The sequence below is a fragment of the Terrapene carolina genome, unplaced genomic scaffold (genome assembly GCF_002925995.2).
Source record: "Terrapene carolina triunguis isolate 2854851 unplaced genomic scaffold, T_m_triunguis-2.0 Scaffold30, whole genome shotgun sequence".
Classification (NCBI taxonomy): domain Eukaryota; kingdom Metazoa; phylum Chordata; order Testudines; family Emydidae; genus Terrapene; species Terrapene triunguis.
This window is the reverse complement of record NW_020664381.1, coordinates 8,573,022-8,590,089: the sequence shown is the minus strand read 5'-3', so window position 1 is coordinate 8,590,089 and position 17,068 is coordinate 8,573,022. Positions and strand designations below refer to the sequence as shown.

Genomic DNA, 17,068 nt, shown 5'->3' with positions numbered 1-17,068 from the left:
AGATTGATCCAGACTCTGGACTGGTAACTATAAACATCACTGCAGGACTCTCTGTGTGTGTGTGTGTGTGTGTGTCTAAAAAGCATATGCTAACTGTGGTATTCTCAATAAATGCTGTGTATTTACCTTCCTCTATAAAGATCCCGTGTGCTTTGTATAAGCATAACATCTGGACCTGCATAATAATGTCGTTCTCTTTTTATTTGTCAGCAACCAAATGGTCCAAGAAAGGATCAAACAAATCCCAGACACAGAAATTGTACTGGGTAATCACTGCCTAACAATTTGCAATAGTGAGTACAGAGCACCATGTCCGATTCTGAACTCAGCTACACCAGTGTAAATGTGCGGTTACTCCATTTACTTCAGTTTAACTGCTTTCCCCCTCGAGGCAATGACTGGAAAGCTTTTTCTTTATGCAATCAAAAACCTTGGCTCTCATTCCAGATGTAACACAAACCCAATGCTGTAGTAGCCAACTGAACAGAAATAGAGATTATAATGCTTCTAGAAGAGATCATACGGAACCCTCTTTTAAAGCCATGTCCATTGAGGAGGGCACAATCACTCTTGCATGGCATCTTACATCAGATACCCTAGTCACTCACATCCCACCCCCAAACTGCCTCAGTTCCTTCTCCTAAACCACAAGTAGTGATGACTTGTAGAACTCCAAGCTAGAGATGAAGATGGGCAGGAAATGCGAATGCACAGAGGCAGCTCTCAAAGAGCAGCAGTTACTGGTAACTGGTAAATAACTTTTTTTTTTTTAAACTTCTAGGCTGTGCACTCTCTAATGAACAGTGGGCAAGGAGTTCTTAGTGAAATATGGACTGTAGCACCACTATCCCAAAATGGGCACTGGAGCGTGATGTCAAGTCTGTGGAATAATACATGTTGAAGGTATATACTAAACTCCAAGTTGCTGCCCTACCAACCTCCAATGTTGGAAGATGCCTAAAAAAGCCCTGGAGGCAGCAGTTGCCATATGCAGTGGACCCTTAATCCTGCAGGCACTGGCACTCTAGTTATATTGTAAAAGAGCTTATGTGCTTCCTAATTCACTAAAACAGTTTCTGGATTGAGGTAAATTCTCCCTCGCATCTTTCCTCATCTGCTGAAAGTAACCTGTTTGACTTTCCAAAGGATTTTGTGTTCTCAGGGTAAAAGCTGTGAATGGAGTCTAAGGAAGAACACAGGATGGGAAGGACTTTGAGAAAAGTGAAGGGTAGATACCACTTCATCTTTGTAGACTACTACATACAGTAGACTGGCCATTAGAGCTCTTAGCTCACTAACTCTCCTTGCTGAGGTAATGGCAACAAATGAAAGCTGTCTTTAAGGAAAGTTGTTCTTGGGAGGCTCCATCGCCTCGTTAGAAGTAGATTCTAGTCCCAAGAAGTGGAAGATTCCTTTGTAGGAGGAAAGGCAACTAACAAGTTCCCTTAAGAATCTGACAGCTGTAAGGTGAGAAACTCAATATTCCTTTTAACATGCTGGTGGCATGCAGATATAGTTGTTTGATGGACTTTCAAGGAACAGGCAGAGAGTCCTTCAAACTTTATCTGCTTCACCTAATCTAGAATCACAGGTGGAAAAAGGAAGACAATCCTCAGAGAACACCGTCCCTGAACTCCCACCAGTTCAACTGCAACAACACTTGCATCAAGACAGTGAGCCTCCTTTCCAGCCTGTCTCTATTTGGGGCATGGAGTTGAGTTACCCAATGCTGCAGAAGTCTCACATGCAGCCGGTGATAGAAATGACATGTGTCAATGCCACTAGCTCCAGGAGGCTTCGAAAGAAGCAAATGGTCTGCTTTGGAAACCTTTTCAGAATGACATGGGCCTGCTGGATGCAGAGGAATCCGTTTCCAGAAGGAATGCTCTGGCTTGTGATAAGGCCAGAATTACACCAAGAAACATTATCCTCAGAGTGAGTCAAGGAGGAATTTCTTCCAGTTCACTGGAAGACCTAGAGGGAGGGATAGCTCAGTGGTTTGAGCATTGGCCTGCTAAACCCAGGGTTGTGAGTTCAAATCCTTGAGAGGGCCATTTAGGGATTTGGGGCAAAAATCCACCTGGGGATTGGTCCTACTTTGAGCAGGGGGTTGGGGTAGAGGACCTCCTGAGGTCCCTTCCAACCCTGATATTCTATGATTCTATAAGAGAACAGGCTGTTGTCGAGGGTGGTGATGTCTGCTATCAATCCCAGTTCTGACTTTACTCATCAACCTATCATGCAATAGAGTGTGACTATCCAAGGCAGTGAACATGTGCAGCTGATTCTGGGATTGAAGGTGGGCATAACGTGCACTTCTTAAAACTCTTTTTAGCGTCCATGCAGACGACCATGGTCCCAGTGCTGGAGAGAACTCTGAAAGAACTTGGAAAAATATAATTCCCTACTAATCTACACTAGGAAAACTATATACAAGAAATAAAATAGCTAAATGCAAACTAGGAATAGCCCAGGACATGACCAAGAGTCCCTTCTGCTCTCTGCCGTGGTGAAGAAACAGCCAGGCTGGAGGAATGTGCTTTCTTGTATAAAATAGGGCATCTGACATACGTCCTGCCTAGTGTCCTCGCACCCCCTCCGACAGTGCTTCGAAAGAGGGTTCCACATGCTCACATTAGGAGCTGCTGTCTCAGAAGTGGGAATGTACAAAAACTCTGAAAGAAGAATAATTTTTCTGGGATAAAACTGCCTCAACAGCACTATAGGAAGAAACAAAGTCTTAGGGCTGGTGAGGATACAATTCTAGATATGTACTTGTATTGACTATTCGGATCTGTGAGAGCATATTGGATTTGGCCCTAGTGGTCACTGCTTTCCAGTTTTTTCCTGGGGAAAAGTACACGTCTTTTGGAAGATTGGTAGAGGCAACTGGTACAGTGACAAAGTTATTTAAATTAATCACGGGTGTTATAAAATGCTATAATTTTCCTAAAATGTAATGTAATATTTACTAAAACTTGTAACTTTATACTTGTACCAGATGAACAATATTTGTATATAATGATACCACTTACCTTGCATTCACAATGTTTCCTGCATTTAACTCAACCATTTCTTCAAATCCAATGGCAAATATGTCAATAGGTTTGCTTCTTCGATCTGCATTTAAGTATTAAAAAAATGCTATTTGTTCTTCACAATTATCTTTATAACTAAGACCTTGTATCCCAATTTTTATTTCTAATGACCAAAAGGTTTCAAGCAAATCAAGAGAATATATATCCTACCTTGGAATTCATGGATACCAGCTAACTTTGGTGCATCCAGAAGCCAGTCAGTGAGTGTTTGATTTTTAAATGCAATGCTTCGAAATTGCTTCCCACCATTGACATTCCATGTTCCAACACATACTCGAATTTTTTTGGGCTTTGAATACTTATAAAAATTTTCACACATACCCTTTAGTGTTTTTACAGATGCTGTAAAAAAGGTTTAAAAAAATGCATTAGCCAGCATAAGAAGACTTTCACAAAATTCAACAGAACAAGATCCTAGAAGACACATTTCTCTTCTTAAACAAAATGCAACTAATCCATGCACATGCATGCAGAAAATTATCAGCTTTGAAAGCAAACTGCAGTGTATTGAAAAAGAGTGATGTACTTCACAATGGAAAATAAGAATGTTACTTGTCTGGGCAGGATGCCGACAAAGCAGAACTGGAGTAATTTATAATGTTTTAGAGTTAAATTCTTAACTTTTCTAAGAAAGAAAATACATTAAGATAGATATTTCTAAAACTATTTCGAAAATTATCACTGTTGCACTGTCTCTAATCTGAATGATTTGTCTCAGTGGAAATCAACATTTTTAATGATTCATCCCAACATGAAGTCCTCTCTGATTATGTTGATTAATAAATGAAATTCAGTTCCTGTTTAAATGCTCACAAAAGACGACATTCAGGTTTGTTAATTTGTATCACTTAATTTGTATCACTGATTAAATGTGGAGAGTTTAAATAAATAAATCTATACAAATAGTTTCTTACCTATCATTTTAATAGAATTGTTTATTTTGGTTAGACACTTATAAATTAATCATACACAGTAATAGAAATGTACAAATCTGATTGTGTATGTGTGTGAAATGGGAGATGAATTCCCAAAGTCCAACTCTGTATCAGACGAGGAAAGATTCACCAATGGGTAAGGGCACTAGCCTAGGACTTGGAGAAACTGGGATCTTCACGCTGTCTGGACTCTGAGGGGCAAAGATTCCTAAACATAATCAAGAGACCCCCCGCATAGTGCTTGGCATGGGTCAGCCGTAAAGGACATATGGAGCTGATTACTACAGAAGCTCATATTATCTTTTAAAATCTAAGACTAACTTATTTGTGTGTATGTTTCCTGTTTTAACCTTGTAAATAACTTATTTCTTTTCCTAGTTAATAAACCTTTACTTAATTTATAACAGGACTGGCTATAGACATTGTCTTTGGGAAGAGATCTGAGAACAAAGAACCTGGGGTAAGTGACCAGTCCTTTGGGACTGGGAGTAACTATAACACTACTGTGATTTTTGGTGTAAAGTGACCATCTATAACATAGTCCTGGGTGGCAAGATATACTTGAATGCCCATGGGGACTGTCTGTGACTCCTTGGTAAGACTGTTTAGGAGTTCACACTTGTTACTGGATTGGGGGAAACCTAATTATAGAACAGAAGAGCCAGTTTGGGGTGTCTGCTCTATTTTTTGACAGTCTCCCTGAGGTTGGCACTTATGGTCGTGAGCCACTCCTGACAGCGTGACAGTGAGATGCTCTGATACCATGGTATTGGGGGACTACGTTTCTTACATATATCAGTAATGTGACAGCTTCCTGTTAGATTAATTGTATTATATATGAAGATACACTTTTAGAGTGAACAATACCTCTCCCTAATTAGATTAAAGATCCAAATACTTTTATATTAACATTGCAGTTTTCCTTTAACCACAGTGAGAAAAAAATGCAATAGATTAACAGCAAGTCTTATGTGCATTATGCTTTACCAAATGATAGTTATTTTACATATTTGTAACACCATCATCCTGGTGCATGTGTGCTATCAAAATTACAAAAAGCAAACAGCCTGATTGTATTTTTCCCTTAGCCTTGTACTCCATTGAGAAACAGTGGGCAACTGATCACAATATATTTATTCAGAGATCGGACTAGGTCAGCTCATGGCAGTTTGGCGAGCTAGTACTTGTTTACTTTTTAAGCTACCATCTTTGTTCCAGAATCTCAGCTTTTAAATTGTGAGAGAAAAAAAAAAACCCTCAGTAAATGTCTAGCCCTTATAGTTTGGAAGAAAATCTTCAAAATGTCAACGGAGTGTAAACCAAATAGTTTATCGAGTTTAACTATTTCACTGCTGATTAAAACATTAAGAAAGGAGAGGGATGATCACCATTATGCAAGATGTGCCCAATGTACTTAACTGACATCTCCTCTGGGTACCACAAATGGGTGGTACTTGGGAGAATACCACGGATTTCCTTCCCCAACCTGGGCTGTGGGGGCCAACAAACCAGAGGGAGGAATGGAGCCTTAGGTATCTGAGCTCACCTAGGGGGAGCCAAACAGAGACTAGTGGAACATCCATACTCCATCAAGGGAAAGCCAAGTCAAGGAGCCCAACAGATGCCAGAGAAGTATCCAAATCCCACTGAAGGGAAGCCAAGCAAAGCATCTGAGACACTCTGAAGGAAAACCAGGCCCAAGAAGCTTAGCAGAGCCAATGAGAGTATCCAAACCCCAAAGAGGATGAGATGAACCAAAGGAACCCATCAATGTATGCACGGTCATATTCTGAACATCTGCACAACCTACTGCAAGTGGTAACAAGCGACCATATTTTGGAAAAGTACCACAATTCTCTCATCTATTCAACTCAAATTTGCATCCTTATTTACAGTGGCTATTTTAGATTAAAAAAATAGCAGTGCTCTGATACCACATAGCTTTTTAAAAGTGTCACAAAATTAAATATTTGATCACTTAGCCCTTGATTTTGCAAGGAGCCCCTTTTGACATATCTTCTTACAGGACTGGGGTTTAATTTTTCAGGAGATTGCTAGCAGCATGCTTAATACAGGCATAAAATCAACAATGTTTTAAACCAGAAAGATTTCTAAACCACACGACTGTTGTCCTAAATTGAAATATATGAAAAGGAAAACAAATAAAAAATGTGAGATTGTGCCTCTCATTCCCAAAAAAATGTAATGAACCCATTTTCTTTCATAGCTCCCTATCAACATTATCTCCTTCCATTTTTTTCTCCGTTCAATAAAAATGTCTTTTATTCCATCACTCCACAAACCCAGTAGCTACCTTTCAAATTATATCTCAGAAAAGAAAAAGTAATTTAGCTGCAGTGTACGTTCTGGAGACATTTTAGACTATTTTTTTTTTACTTATTTATTTTTTTTAAATATTTAAGGTATACTTGGTATTTTAAAAGGGGAGTAAGAGTTTTAGTGGTCTCATTTAGACATACTAAATAAAAAGTTAAGTGGCTGCAATGAGCACTAATAAGAAACCTCCCAAAGCTAATAGGAAGTCCGGGAGGGGGAGGGGGGAGGGAAGGAACCTACATGTTTAAAGCTCCAATTGTAGTCTATTTACATGCTTAACTATAAGTTACCAGCAAAAAGCTTTTAACATTTAAGTACTGTTTAAATAATGTAATCTACAGAGCAATACATTCTTGATTAAGTTCTCTTTAGGGTTATCCTGGGTTCCTTCCAAAAATCCTATCCCTGTAATCCTCATTATTTTAAAGCCTCAGGCAACAGCCACCATCCTCTAGGCAAAGTGTTCAATAGGATGCCTTGCAGAATCTGTCAAGAGGTCTATGTGAATAACAAATGTTTTTGGTTTGCTGGCAATTACGAAAAATTAAAAAATAATTTTGGGTCAAACTAAACTTTCACTTGGACAAAATTGAAAAACCATTTTAAAACTGACTTTAAAAAAGTACCCAAAGTAAAAATATTTTGCGTTTACTTTTTGTAAATAAAATGTTTCAGTTTTTTGGTTCAAAATGACTTTTTAATTAGTTAAAATAAAATTAAAAGGATTTTTTGAAATTCCCCTCACCCACCAACCAAAACAATTTGACAAAACCAACTTGAGCCTTCAAAATGTTTTGGTATCACCCAATCTACATTTTTTACGAGTTTGATAAAAAATTTTTGCCCAGCTCTACCTATCAATGCCCCCCAGGTGGCCAAAGGGTCACTGCTGAACAATACTATGGACTCTTCCACTGGTTATGTCTACAATCTCTCCTCACCCAGGGACTAAGGGCATGTGGAGCTGGATACTACACTGAAGCCACTGACTTCAACTGGTGTTGGATCAAGCCCTGTAAGATTAAGGCCCAGAAATTGTTGTACAAAATAAATGTCCAACAAAAGTTTGACATCTCTGCGGGTGAGTAATTTGTTTTAAAGAAGTGGTCTAAATTGTCTCATAATATATACAACAGATTAAGAACGGCACAACTTTATTATATTTATATTGCTTGCACAACAGTAGAAAGTGGCTTTCAGATAAAAATGAGTATACACCTCTACCTCGATATAACGCTGTCCTCAGGAGCCAAAAAATCTTACTGTGTTATAAGTGAAACCATGTTATATCGAACTTGGTTTGATCCGCCGGAGTGTACAGCCCCGTCCCCCCAGAGCGCTGCTTTACCGCGTTATATCCGAATTCGTGTTATATCGGGTCACGTTATATCAGGGTAGAAGTGTACTAGCAAATCATTCAAAACAACTACAATCTAAGGATTTAAAAAAAATTAAAGAAAGAATCCAACCTTTTTATTCCCTGCACCTACCCAATCAAATATACTACTGTGCGTTCCCTCTTCCTTCTCCTCAGAATGTTGCAAAAGTGTCTTACTTTCATAATCCACAAGGACATTTTTAAAAAATTCTGATCTGTTAATTTACAGGCAAACCATCATAACCATGAATCAAGGTATTTTGGTGATTTAAATGATAAGACATGGGCTTGATTATGTAGTTCTCTCTCAGGCCAAGTCAGTGGGAGTTTTGACAATATAACGGCTGCAGCACCAGGTCTTTATTCTGTACTTTACATATAGTAGCATTTTGCATTATTATCCATTAATTCTTGCATTTCCTAAATGTTGAGTGCTTGATTTTGCAACCTTAACATTCTTTTAATGCGGATTTTTAAAATTTAATTTGAGTTCTTAAAAAGAGGGGAAAAAAGTCATGTGCCACTGTAATGACCCCTACCATGCATTATCCGTGCAAATGAGCTACAGGAGTGGGGGAGCTCAGTGGTTTGAGCATTGGCCTGCTAAACCCAGGGTTGTGAATTCAATCCTTGAGGGGCCACTTAGGGATCTGGGGCAAAATCAGGACTTGGTCCTGCTAGTGAAGGCAGGGGGCTGGACTCGATGACCTTTCGGGGTCCCTTCCAGTTTTATATCTCCATATATTAGGAGCAGCTGGATTAGCTTTGGAACAGTAGTAGGCCGTTGTCTGTGTATCAAGCACTGGAGAATACTGACTGCTACTAAACATTAAGGGTATATCTACACTGCAATAAAATACCCATAGCTGGCCAGTGTCAGGTGACTTGGGCTCACGGGGTTCGGGCTGCAGGGCTATAAAATTGCAGAGAGTGGACAACTGGGCTTGCGCTGGAGCCCAGAGTCTGGAACCCTACCCACCTGGCTGGGATGATTTAGTTGGGAATTGGTCCTGCTTTGAGCAGGGGGTTGGACTAGATGACCTCCTGAGGTCCCTTCCAACCCTGATATTCTATGATTCACCTTATAGTGTCCCAGAGCCCAGGCTCCAGCCCAAGCCTGAATGTTTACACTACAATTTTATAGCCCAAGCCTCATGAGCCAGAGTCAGCTGACACGGGCCAGTCACGGGTGTTTTACTGAAGTACAGACATCACCTGTTTATATATTCAGGAGTAGCACACCCAAGTGAATTCACAATATTTCTTCCATGCAGAAACAGTACTGTGGTAGAAATAAGCAAGCACTTTATATGATAATCGTACCAGTCAACAACATGTCTTGTACAACATACTAATATGACGACTGCATTTAGGTAGTTAATGAACAAGATGACTGTACGTACACTTCCACCTCCGGGGTCAGGTTCTTGAGGCTGGGCAGAGTTACAAGACCCATTGGAACCTTCAGTTCCCATAAATATATTTTCTGCCTCTCTCTTATATTCTGCAAATGATTCACTGTGTAAAACTATGCAAGTCACTTAGGGCTCGTCCACACAGAGACTCAGTGTAAAGCCAGCTAGGGTATGAAGTTACATTGTGCTAGCCTGCTGCGCATTACTGGCCATGTGAACCCTAATACTATACATTAAAAGTTCCATAGGGTGCTTTGACTTATAGTTGCTTCATCAATAAGTCAAATTGCACTAGGGAACTTTTAGTGCATGATAGCAAGGTCCACATGGCAACAGGATTCACAGCAGGCTAGTGTGCTCTACGTTTACCTCCCAGCTTGCTGTACGCTAAGTGTCTGTATGGACATGCTGAATGTCTCTTGTGCCTCAGATTTCCCATCAGTAAAACAAGAATAATACTGAAGGGAGTTGTGAGGCTTAATGTTTGTAAAACGTTAATTAATGTTTGTAAAATGTTTTGTGTTTTATCCTTCAGATAAAAGACACCATATATCTAAGTACAATATATTATTGTTAAACAGTAGGGTTCTAAGCTTTAGTGTAATGTATAACAAAGTTGTGCCTGACATAGTGGAGAGACTGGGTAACCAATTAGATCTTTACCTATGACACATTCTGAACTTCGTTAATTGTGTGCAAGAACACAAAACCAGTAAGAAGAGATATTCTCTAAAAGCAAGTTAGCCTAAGTTACCGTACTTAAAACTGTGACTGTTCTAAAGATATTGCTATTGTATATTACTCCTTATCCTAGCTGAAATATTGGTTTTGACTAAAAACAAAAAAATTCCTTTGCGACTTGAAAGAAACAGTCTCTGAAAAATATCCATTAAATTTGTCATCACACTCCCAAACAAATTAAATATGTTTTATTTCCCCTTTCCCCATCAGCTTTCCTCATATTACACAACCATCCCCAACTTTGTGGTAGGTACATAAGTGCAGAGTCCAAAAAAATCTGAAGGCAAAGCAGATTTGGTCTCTTGCTTAAATTACACAAACAGAGAATGAGTGAATTCTTAAGCAGGAACCCAAGAGAAAGCTAGGGAAGAACAATAATTACTCAGATGTTTCTGGCTTAAATTTACTATACTATACCTGATTGCAATGACTGCTCTGAAACTATGGATGCAGCAAGAAGAAAACAAGAAGAAATTAGTAAACAATTATGCTTTAAAAACTGTAGTGCTATGCGAATATGCTCTGAAATATAACTTTTGTAACAATTTTTTTGCCTTTATCAGTTCAAGCATATCTTTATGTGTGCTATAAAATCCTGACACTCGCATCTAGATGTTTAAAAAGCTCTACGATGGTCATTAATTAATGTTCCTATTCCTGGTGAACCCTTTAATTTAAAATGATTTTCCATGATGGCCAGGTAACCCTATTGTTAATAGGCCGCATGATCATGCAAAAAAATCCACATTTGATGAACAGGGACTCTCTTGTTCCTTGGGCTACCAGCATCTATGTGCACTGAACAGACAGCTTGCATTCAGCAGCGGGATTGAGAAGAAATGAGCAGAGTCAATCCAGAACAACATTCAGTCAGTTTCAGAGTGACACTGAATTGCTCTAGGAGACCCATCTAACACTCCTCAGATGCACGGAAGATTGCAATGATACGGAGTCTTGTTGTGTGTCAACCAGGGCAAAAAAGAGGGGGCCGAGAGGTGAAGACTTTCAGGGCTTCAAGCAGTAAATAAACCATCCAGAGTTATAACTTTAATTTTCCCCTAATCTCTGCACTACTTTAATTGTTCAATGAAATGTCTTAGAAAACTGACATTGCGATAAACACTAGTATTCTGAAATAAAACTTGACTGTAAAAAGAGATTTTTCCAAACCCTTAACAAACTTTATTGGGAATATATTTTCATACTGGGAATTCCCTTCACTATGAATAGGACATGTCAGATGAAGACATCCAGCTCCCAACTGGGAAAAATAAGGTAGAAAGTTTTACTAAACCAGGAATTTTGGTTTCTCAAATTAGATATGTAATTACTTGGGTTTCTAATTGCTATAAAACAAAGTTTGAGATAAATAATTACATCTATAAGAGGTCTATTAAAAGTACAGTACTTGTCTGACAAAGCTAGTTATTTTCTAAAAATGTAGTTTACAAATATTTATCCCTTGTACCATCCCACCTCTACAACTAGCCACACCATATAAATAGCACAGAAACCATCACTGCAGGGTAGCCTGGCAATATTAGCAAAGCATAAGAATCTATATTTTTAAATAATCTGCTTATATGACATTTATACTTTTAAATAATGCTTAGAAACAGAATCTGCGTAATTTTATTAGCAACAAGAGTTATCAGATAGAGTAAAATCCTGAAATACACATACCACGTAAACTGCTGGTGGTTAAGAGAGCCCGTGCTTTATCTGCTAAATCACTATTTAGGGTATTCCCCAATAACAAAACATCAATGGCCTCCTGCTTGGAGCTATCAAAAAAGTTATTTTGAATTGTTCTGGTCACAGAACGAGCACCATCCTTCAGCTTTCCAGCCTGTTAGGGAGGAAGATTATAAAATATTTTACATTGGAAATATAAAACACTGGCAACACTCATTCACATATTTTGAAATTTCAATTTCTAATTTTTACAAATCAGTGAGTTGATTTACTTTAAATGCTAAAATAACTCCAACTTCTGGGTTTACTGTAATATGTCATTTTTTTCCTTCCGCAAAAGTCACAAGACAATTCTGAGATGTCAAGGTACATTTAAAAACCAAATTATTCCAGTAAAAGAGGAGAGAAGAACATTAGTTTTACCTAAGTTCTTGGTCTTAAAAAAAAAAATTCACACAGTGCAATGTTTAGACCATGCTATGGAATTTTGGGCTTTTCTCAAATAGTGGGAGATGAACAAGCACATGAAACCAAAACATTCTTTCATATACATACATATACATATACACATACATACATATACACACACATACATACACACACACACACACACACACACACACGAATATATGCATTCATAATTAATATTATGAAATATCTATGTTTAATTATGGGGTTGTTTAATTGCAGCAGACACATTTGGGCTAAGGCTGGAGCCTGAACATCTACATCACAATTAAACAGCCCAAGCCCGAGTCAGCTGACATGAGAGGATGATATAATCACATCATGAATGCCTGATATTTCATTCAGTGGTATACGCACAGTCAGTACTGCATGTAGACTATATTCCTTCATGGATGTTGCATGGGATTATATTCTCTACAGAATTGTAAATTTATGGCTTGAATTGTTTGTAAAGGACACTTTCAGTGCATACAATAGTTAAAAACAAAGCTTTAAGAAAGCTCAAAATCATCCCACTATTTAGGTCTGTTGAGCATAATACAAAATAGCAAAAGAAGCTATTCTGTTGTCAAAGTTAGAAGGAAGTTAACCAGAATCATGGTTTTTAAAAATGTATGGATGAAGTGTTCTTGTGGTAAAGTTTCTTCACTATTTTACCGTAATTTTTTTTTAATAAGAGGCTGTTTCCTTTCTATCAGACAATGTACACAATGTATGACATGATCTAAAAAACACTCACCATTCACATTTCAGGCAATTAATTGAAAGGAACCCAGAGAAAGCAAAAGAAAGAGTAGTTAAGGTGTTAGATGTAAATGAATATAATAGTCCTTAAAGCTAGATTCTTCTATATATAAATATACTGTATATTTATACATTTCAATTTAAAGGTAGAATCTTTTCATATCTTAAATGTGATTTTTTTAAAAAACTTTTAAGCACTCTTGGACCTTGAAGAATCAAAATTACATATAGATGACAACTATACAGATTACAAACAAGCTTTGAGAAATTAGGATAGAAACCTACCAGCAATATTTTTAGGTATATTAACAATATGCCCCTGAAGCAGATGATAGTTCATGCGGGATCTAGATGTGTTACCAAAAATAATGTCATATATTGCAGGGCTTTGTGAGTATTACTGTTTCTTTTAGAACAGATGGACCTTTTCCAGGTAGAATGAGCTGTACCTGACCAAAGAGTACTTTTGAACTAGCAAAGAAGGTTAACAGTTGTACAAGGAATATTTATAACTTGCAAACAGGAACAAGATATAGTGTGCCTAAATAGAAACCAGCAAAGTGAATGAAATGCTAAATAATCAGAAGCATGACAGGGAAGCATTAATTTAATTGAACAAACAAACATATAAGGCCGAAGGAGAAAAAAAGTCAGGAAACAGGGAGAAACCCTTAAGTTTCCAGGGTCTGGATCACACTGCTAGCACAGAAAATAGAATTAAAAATAATGGGCCAAATTCTACCCTCAGAGGAACACAAACAATTCCCAAATCAATGGGACTTGCATGTACCAATCTAAAGGCAGAATCTGATCCATCAGTTAATTAATTTTTATGGAGCCTATTGCCATTGACAGCTACATGTGCACAGGATTTCTGACATTATGGATTAACTGAAGTATGGTGGAAAAACAAAATAGTTAAATAAGGTCTAAATATTAATGACACAATGAAGATGGAAATGGAGATCTGAGAGACTGCAAAGAAGAGTATTCTTGTACATGAAGAACTGCATGAGAGTGAAAAAGGATACATTGGAGGGATTAAGAGAGGGATATATAGCAAATGTTGCACCATAAAAATTATATCACCGGATAAGAAAAAGAAAGAAAAAAAACATTTGTGAAAAGAAAAAAGATAGCATTAGGTGATTTGAACAACTTGTGTATTAACTGGGACAAAATAGGCTGAAGAAATAAAATGAACAATACGCTGGGAAACAGCACAGAATTGCATATTACAAGACAGAGGAAAGTAGGAAAGGAGTTGTTTGGTTGGTTTTTTCCTCCCAGTAACCAGAAAACTAGAAAGGTACAGCTGAAGGAACATGAACTATGATCTAGCCCAGGGATCTCAAACTCAAATCACCACGAGGGCCACATGAGGACTAGCACATTGGCCCGAGGGCCACATCACTGACACCTTTTCATATAAAGATATAAACACACACCCCCCGCCCTGCCCCCATTCCAACCCCTTCCCCAAAGTCCCCACCCCAACTCCGCCCCCTCCCTGCCCCTATTCCAACCTCTTCCCAAAATCCTCGCCCTGCCCCGCCTCCTCCCCTGAGCATGTGGCTCCCCGCTCCTCCCCCCTCCCTCCTGGAAAGCGCTAAGTGCCGCCAAACAGCAGTTTGGTGGCAGGAAGCGCCTGGAGGTAGGCAGAGGAGCGGGGGTGTGGCGCGCTGGGGGCCAAAGGGGGCGGTGGGGGAGGGGACCTTGGCAGCCGCAGGAAATAACTCCAGGAGGCGAGGGGGGCAGGGAGCTTGGCAGACGGCAGCAAATAACTCCGCAGGCAGCCACGTGTTTGAGACCCATGATCTAGCCAAATTAACATGGTAAATAGAAGAGATAAGACAAGACCAACCAGAGTAAACACAAGAATTATTACTTTCTTTCACAATATGTTCAACTGAAAGTTGATATGTTAGATGAAATTAATGCAATTGAAGGAAACGGCCCAGAGAGGAAACAAACTATGCAAAGAAACTAGTGTGGATTGAACATATATCTTCTGAGGCTGCAATGTGAATTGACCAGTGGGTCTTCTCTGAGCCTCTCCAGGCTCTAAAGAGGGTACTAACCAGGAATAGGGGGAAAATTCAAACTGGGAAAAGATGTTACCGAAACACTGTTTGTTAATTAGGACTTCTTTTTTATTTTAATTCAATTTTATCTTTTTTTGATTACACCATTATTTTTTTTACAAAAGTACATTTGATAAAGGAAAATCCTTACAACATGGTAAAATGAAACACTCACTTCAAATACTGCTAAATGTTTATTATTAAAAAGTGCTTTTACCTTAGCCTTTCCTTCAAGAGCTCCAGTTCCTGCATATATTTTACTGACAGAATCACCATTTAATGACCACATGGACCGGAAAACTTCCTGGAAGCGAGTAACCAACTGAGGCTTCTCAGCTAAACCTAAAACCTCCAGTTGCTTTGTTAGCATCTGCAACAGTTCAAGAGAAGGCTCATGAAGTGAATACACTAAAATATATATTGTCAAATTCTCCCTTCAAAAAAAAAAAAAATGCATTTACTTTAACTCTGTGTTCTGGAGAAAATGACACTATATCACGTTAAACTCTTTCACAGCAGCATAACATTAAACATAAAACATTAAAACATTGAAAGACCACCTATATCGAATTAGCTATTTTTGGTTTGACTTTTTTTAATATCATAACCTTATTTTTTATTTCCACGTCTTTAATTCTTCATTAGTATTCAAATAGAGTTTACTCTACATTCTTCCTATCAGAGCCTCAGCTAAGTCTCAGAGTATCACTGACCTTTCCCAACAGAATGCAATGGATGTAGAGCTCTGTGATACTCAAATGAGTAAGGCAGCAATGTCTTTTGTGCTTCATTTTATCTTCCCTCAAAATTCTACTAATAGAGTCAAGAAACAATTTTCAAATCACTATTCTTATAGTCACTGTAGGCAGGATGTTAATTTATCAAGTAAGCTTTATAAGTTACAGTTGCATTAGTTTAAAACTGGAGGTATGAGACATATATGGCACACAGGCAGATCTAGCTCCTAGGATCTTTTCTTCCAGACAGCCTTCTCACAGGCATCTATCTGCCAGATGTAGCTGAAAAGGTCTTGGAAGAAGCTGGAGATAAAGTGGGAGGAGATCTGCCTGACTTGGCCCTAGCAGCAATTTTTATAGTCACCACTGCCACCTCCACAATGCCACACATAAAAGGCTCAGGGGAACAGAGATTTCCCTTGCTCTCCAGTCCCTGATGTAGTCACTGAACCCTACTGCAACAGACTCAGCTGGATATCTACTTCCTCTTGTACCCAGCTGCTGTTACCCAACCCCAGGCTTGGGGAAGCAGCTCCTTTTATGTTCTCTCTCCTCACTCATTGCCCATTCCAAAAAGGAGGAGGGGGGAAATTTTCCAAATTGTGGGGGAGAAAGAACTCCTGGAGATAACAAAAGGGTGTGGGGGAAGGAGGTTGAGAAAAGAGAGTAGAGAAAAATTCCCAAAGAAGCAGGGAGAGCAAAAAATGGGGTAGGACAAATCCCCAGGAGAAGGGAGAGGAAGAATCTTCAAAGGGACAGAATTATGCCAACTCTTGCAATTTTATCATGAGTCTCATGAGATCTGATATTTTTATAAAAGTCCCAGTTTCTGGAGTCATACAATCACATGGGAATTTCTCTTTCTGTTCCTTCCTTTTTTTTAAAATGATTCTAGCCCTTATGGTTATGGATATAAGCTTGAAAACAAACATTAAATGTTCAAAAACCAGAAGGCAAATAAGATTTTTTTTTTTTTTTTTTTTTTCATAATTTTTGGGCCTTACTTTTGATTTTTGAACACCTAGGGTTGGCAATGCTATGAAGGATGCAAGGAGAAAAAGAGATTTGGGGAAGAATCCTAAAGTGGTATGGTTAGGATGAAGGGAGAAGAGAAATGTCCAAAGTGGGGCAGGGGTTGGAGAAAACGGAGGAAAAAAAACCTACAATGTGGCTATAGAAACACAAGGAACTAGAGATAAACTAATTGGAAGAGAAAAAACAGGCTTCCTACTTAAAAAAAAAAATAGTGTATGTATTTCATTTAAATACAATTAAAGGGGCTCATTCAGCAGTTGGAGACTACTGAAAAAATTGCCTCTTGCTGGTGAGCTTTATATTCCCAGCTCATGAATTTTAACTGAAATGGTAATGTGGCCCTCACCACGGAATGAGTTGGACATTCCTGCTGTAATGAAATTAGTGACTTTACTCCAGAT

At 38.5% G+C, this 17,068-nt stretch overlaps 1 protein-coding gene across 1 annotated transcript in view; it reads right to left on the bottom strand.

Moving 5' to 3' along the window:
- Positions 1–17,068, bottom strand: part of LOC112118626 (synaptojanin-1-like) — a 122,226-nt gene that overhangs the window by 56,791 nt on the left and 48,367 nt on the right. The window contains 5 exon segments of the mRNA XM_029911417.1: positions 3,036–3,120; positions 3,249–3,440; positions 10,322–10,345; positions 11,588–11,753; positions 15,113–15,265. Of these exon segments, the coding sequence (XP_029767277.1) occupies positions 3,036–3,120; positions 3,249–3,440; positions 10,322–10,345; positions 11,588–11,753; positions 15,113–15,265 (620 nt within the window).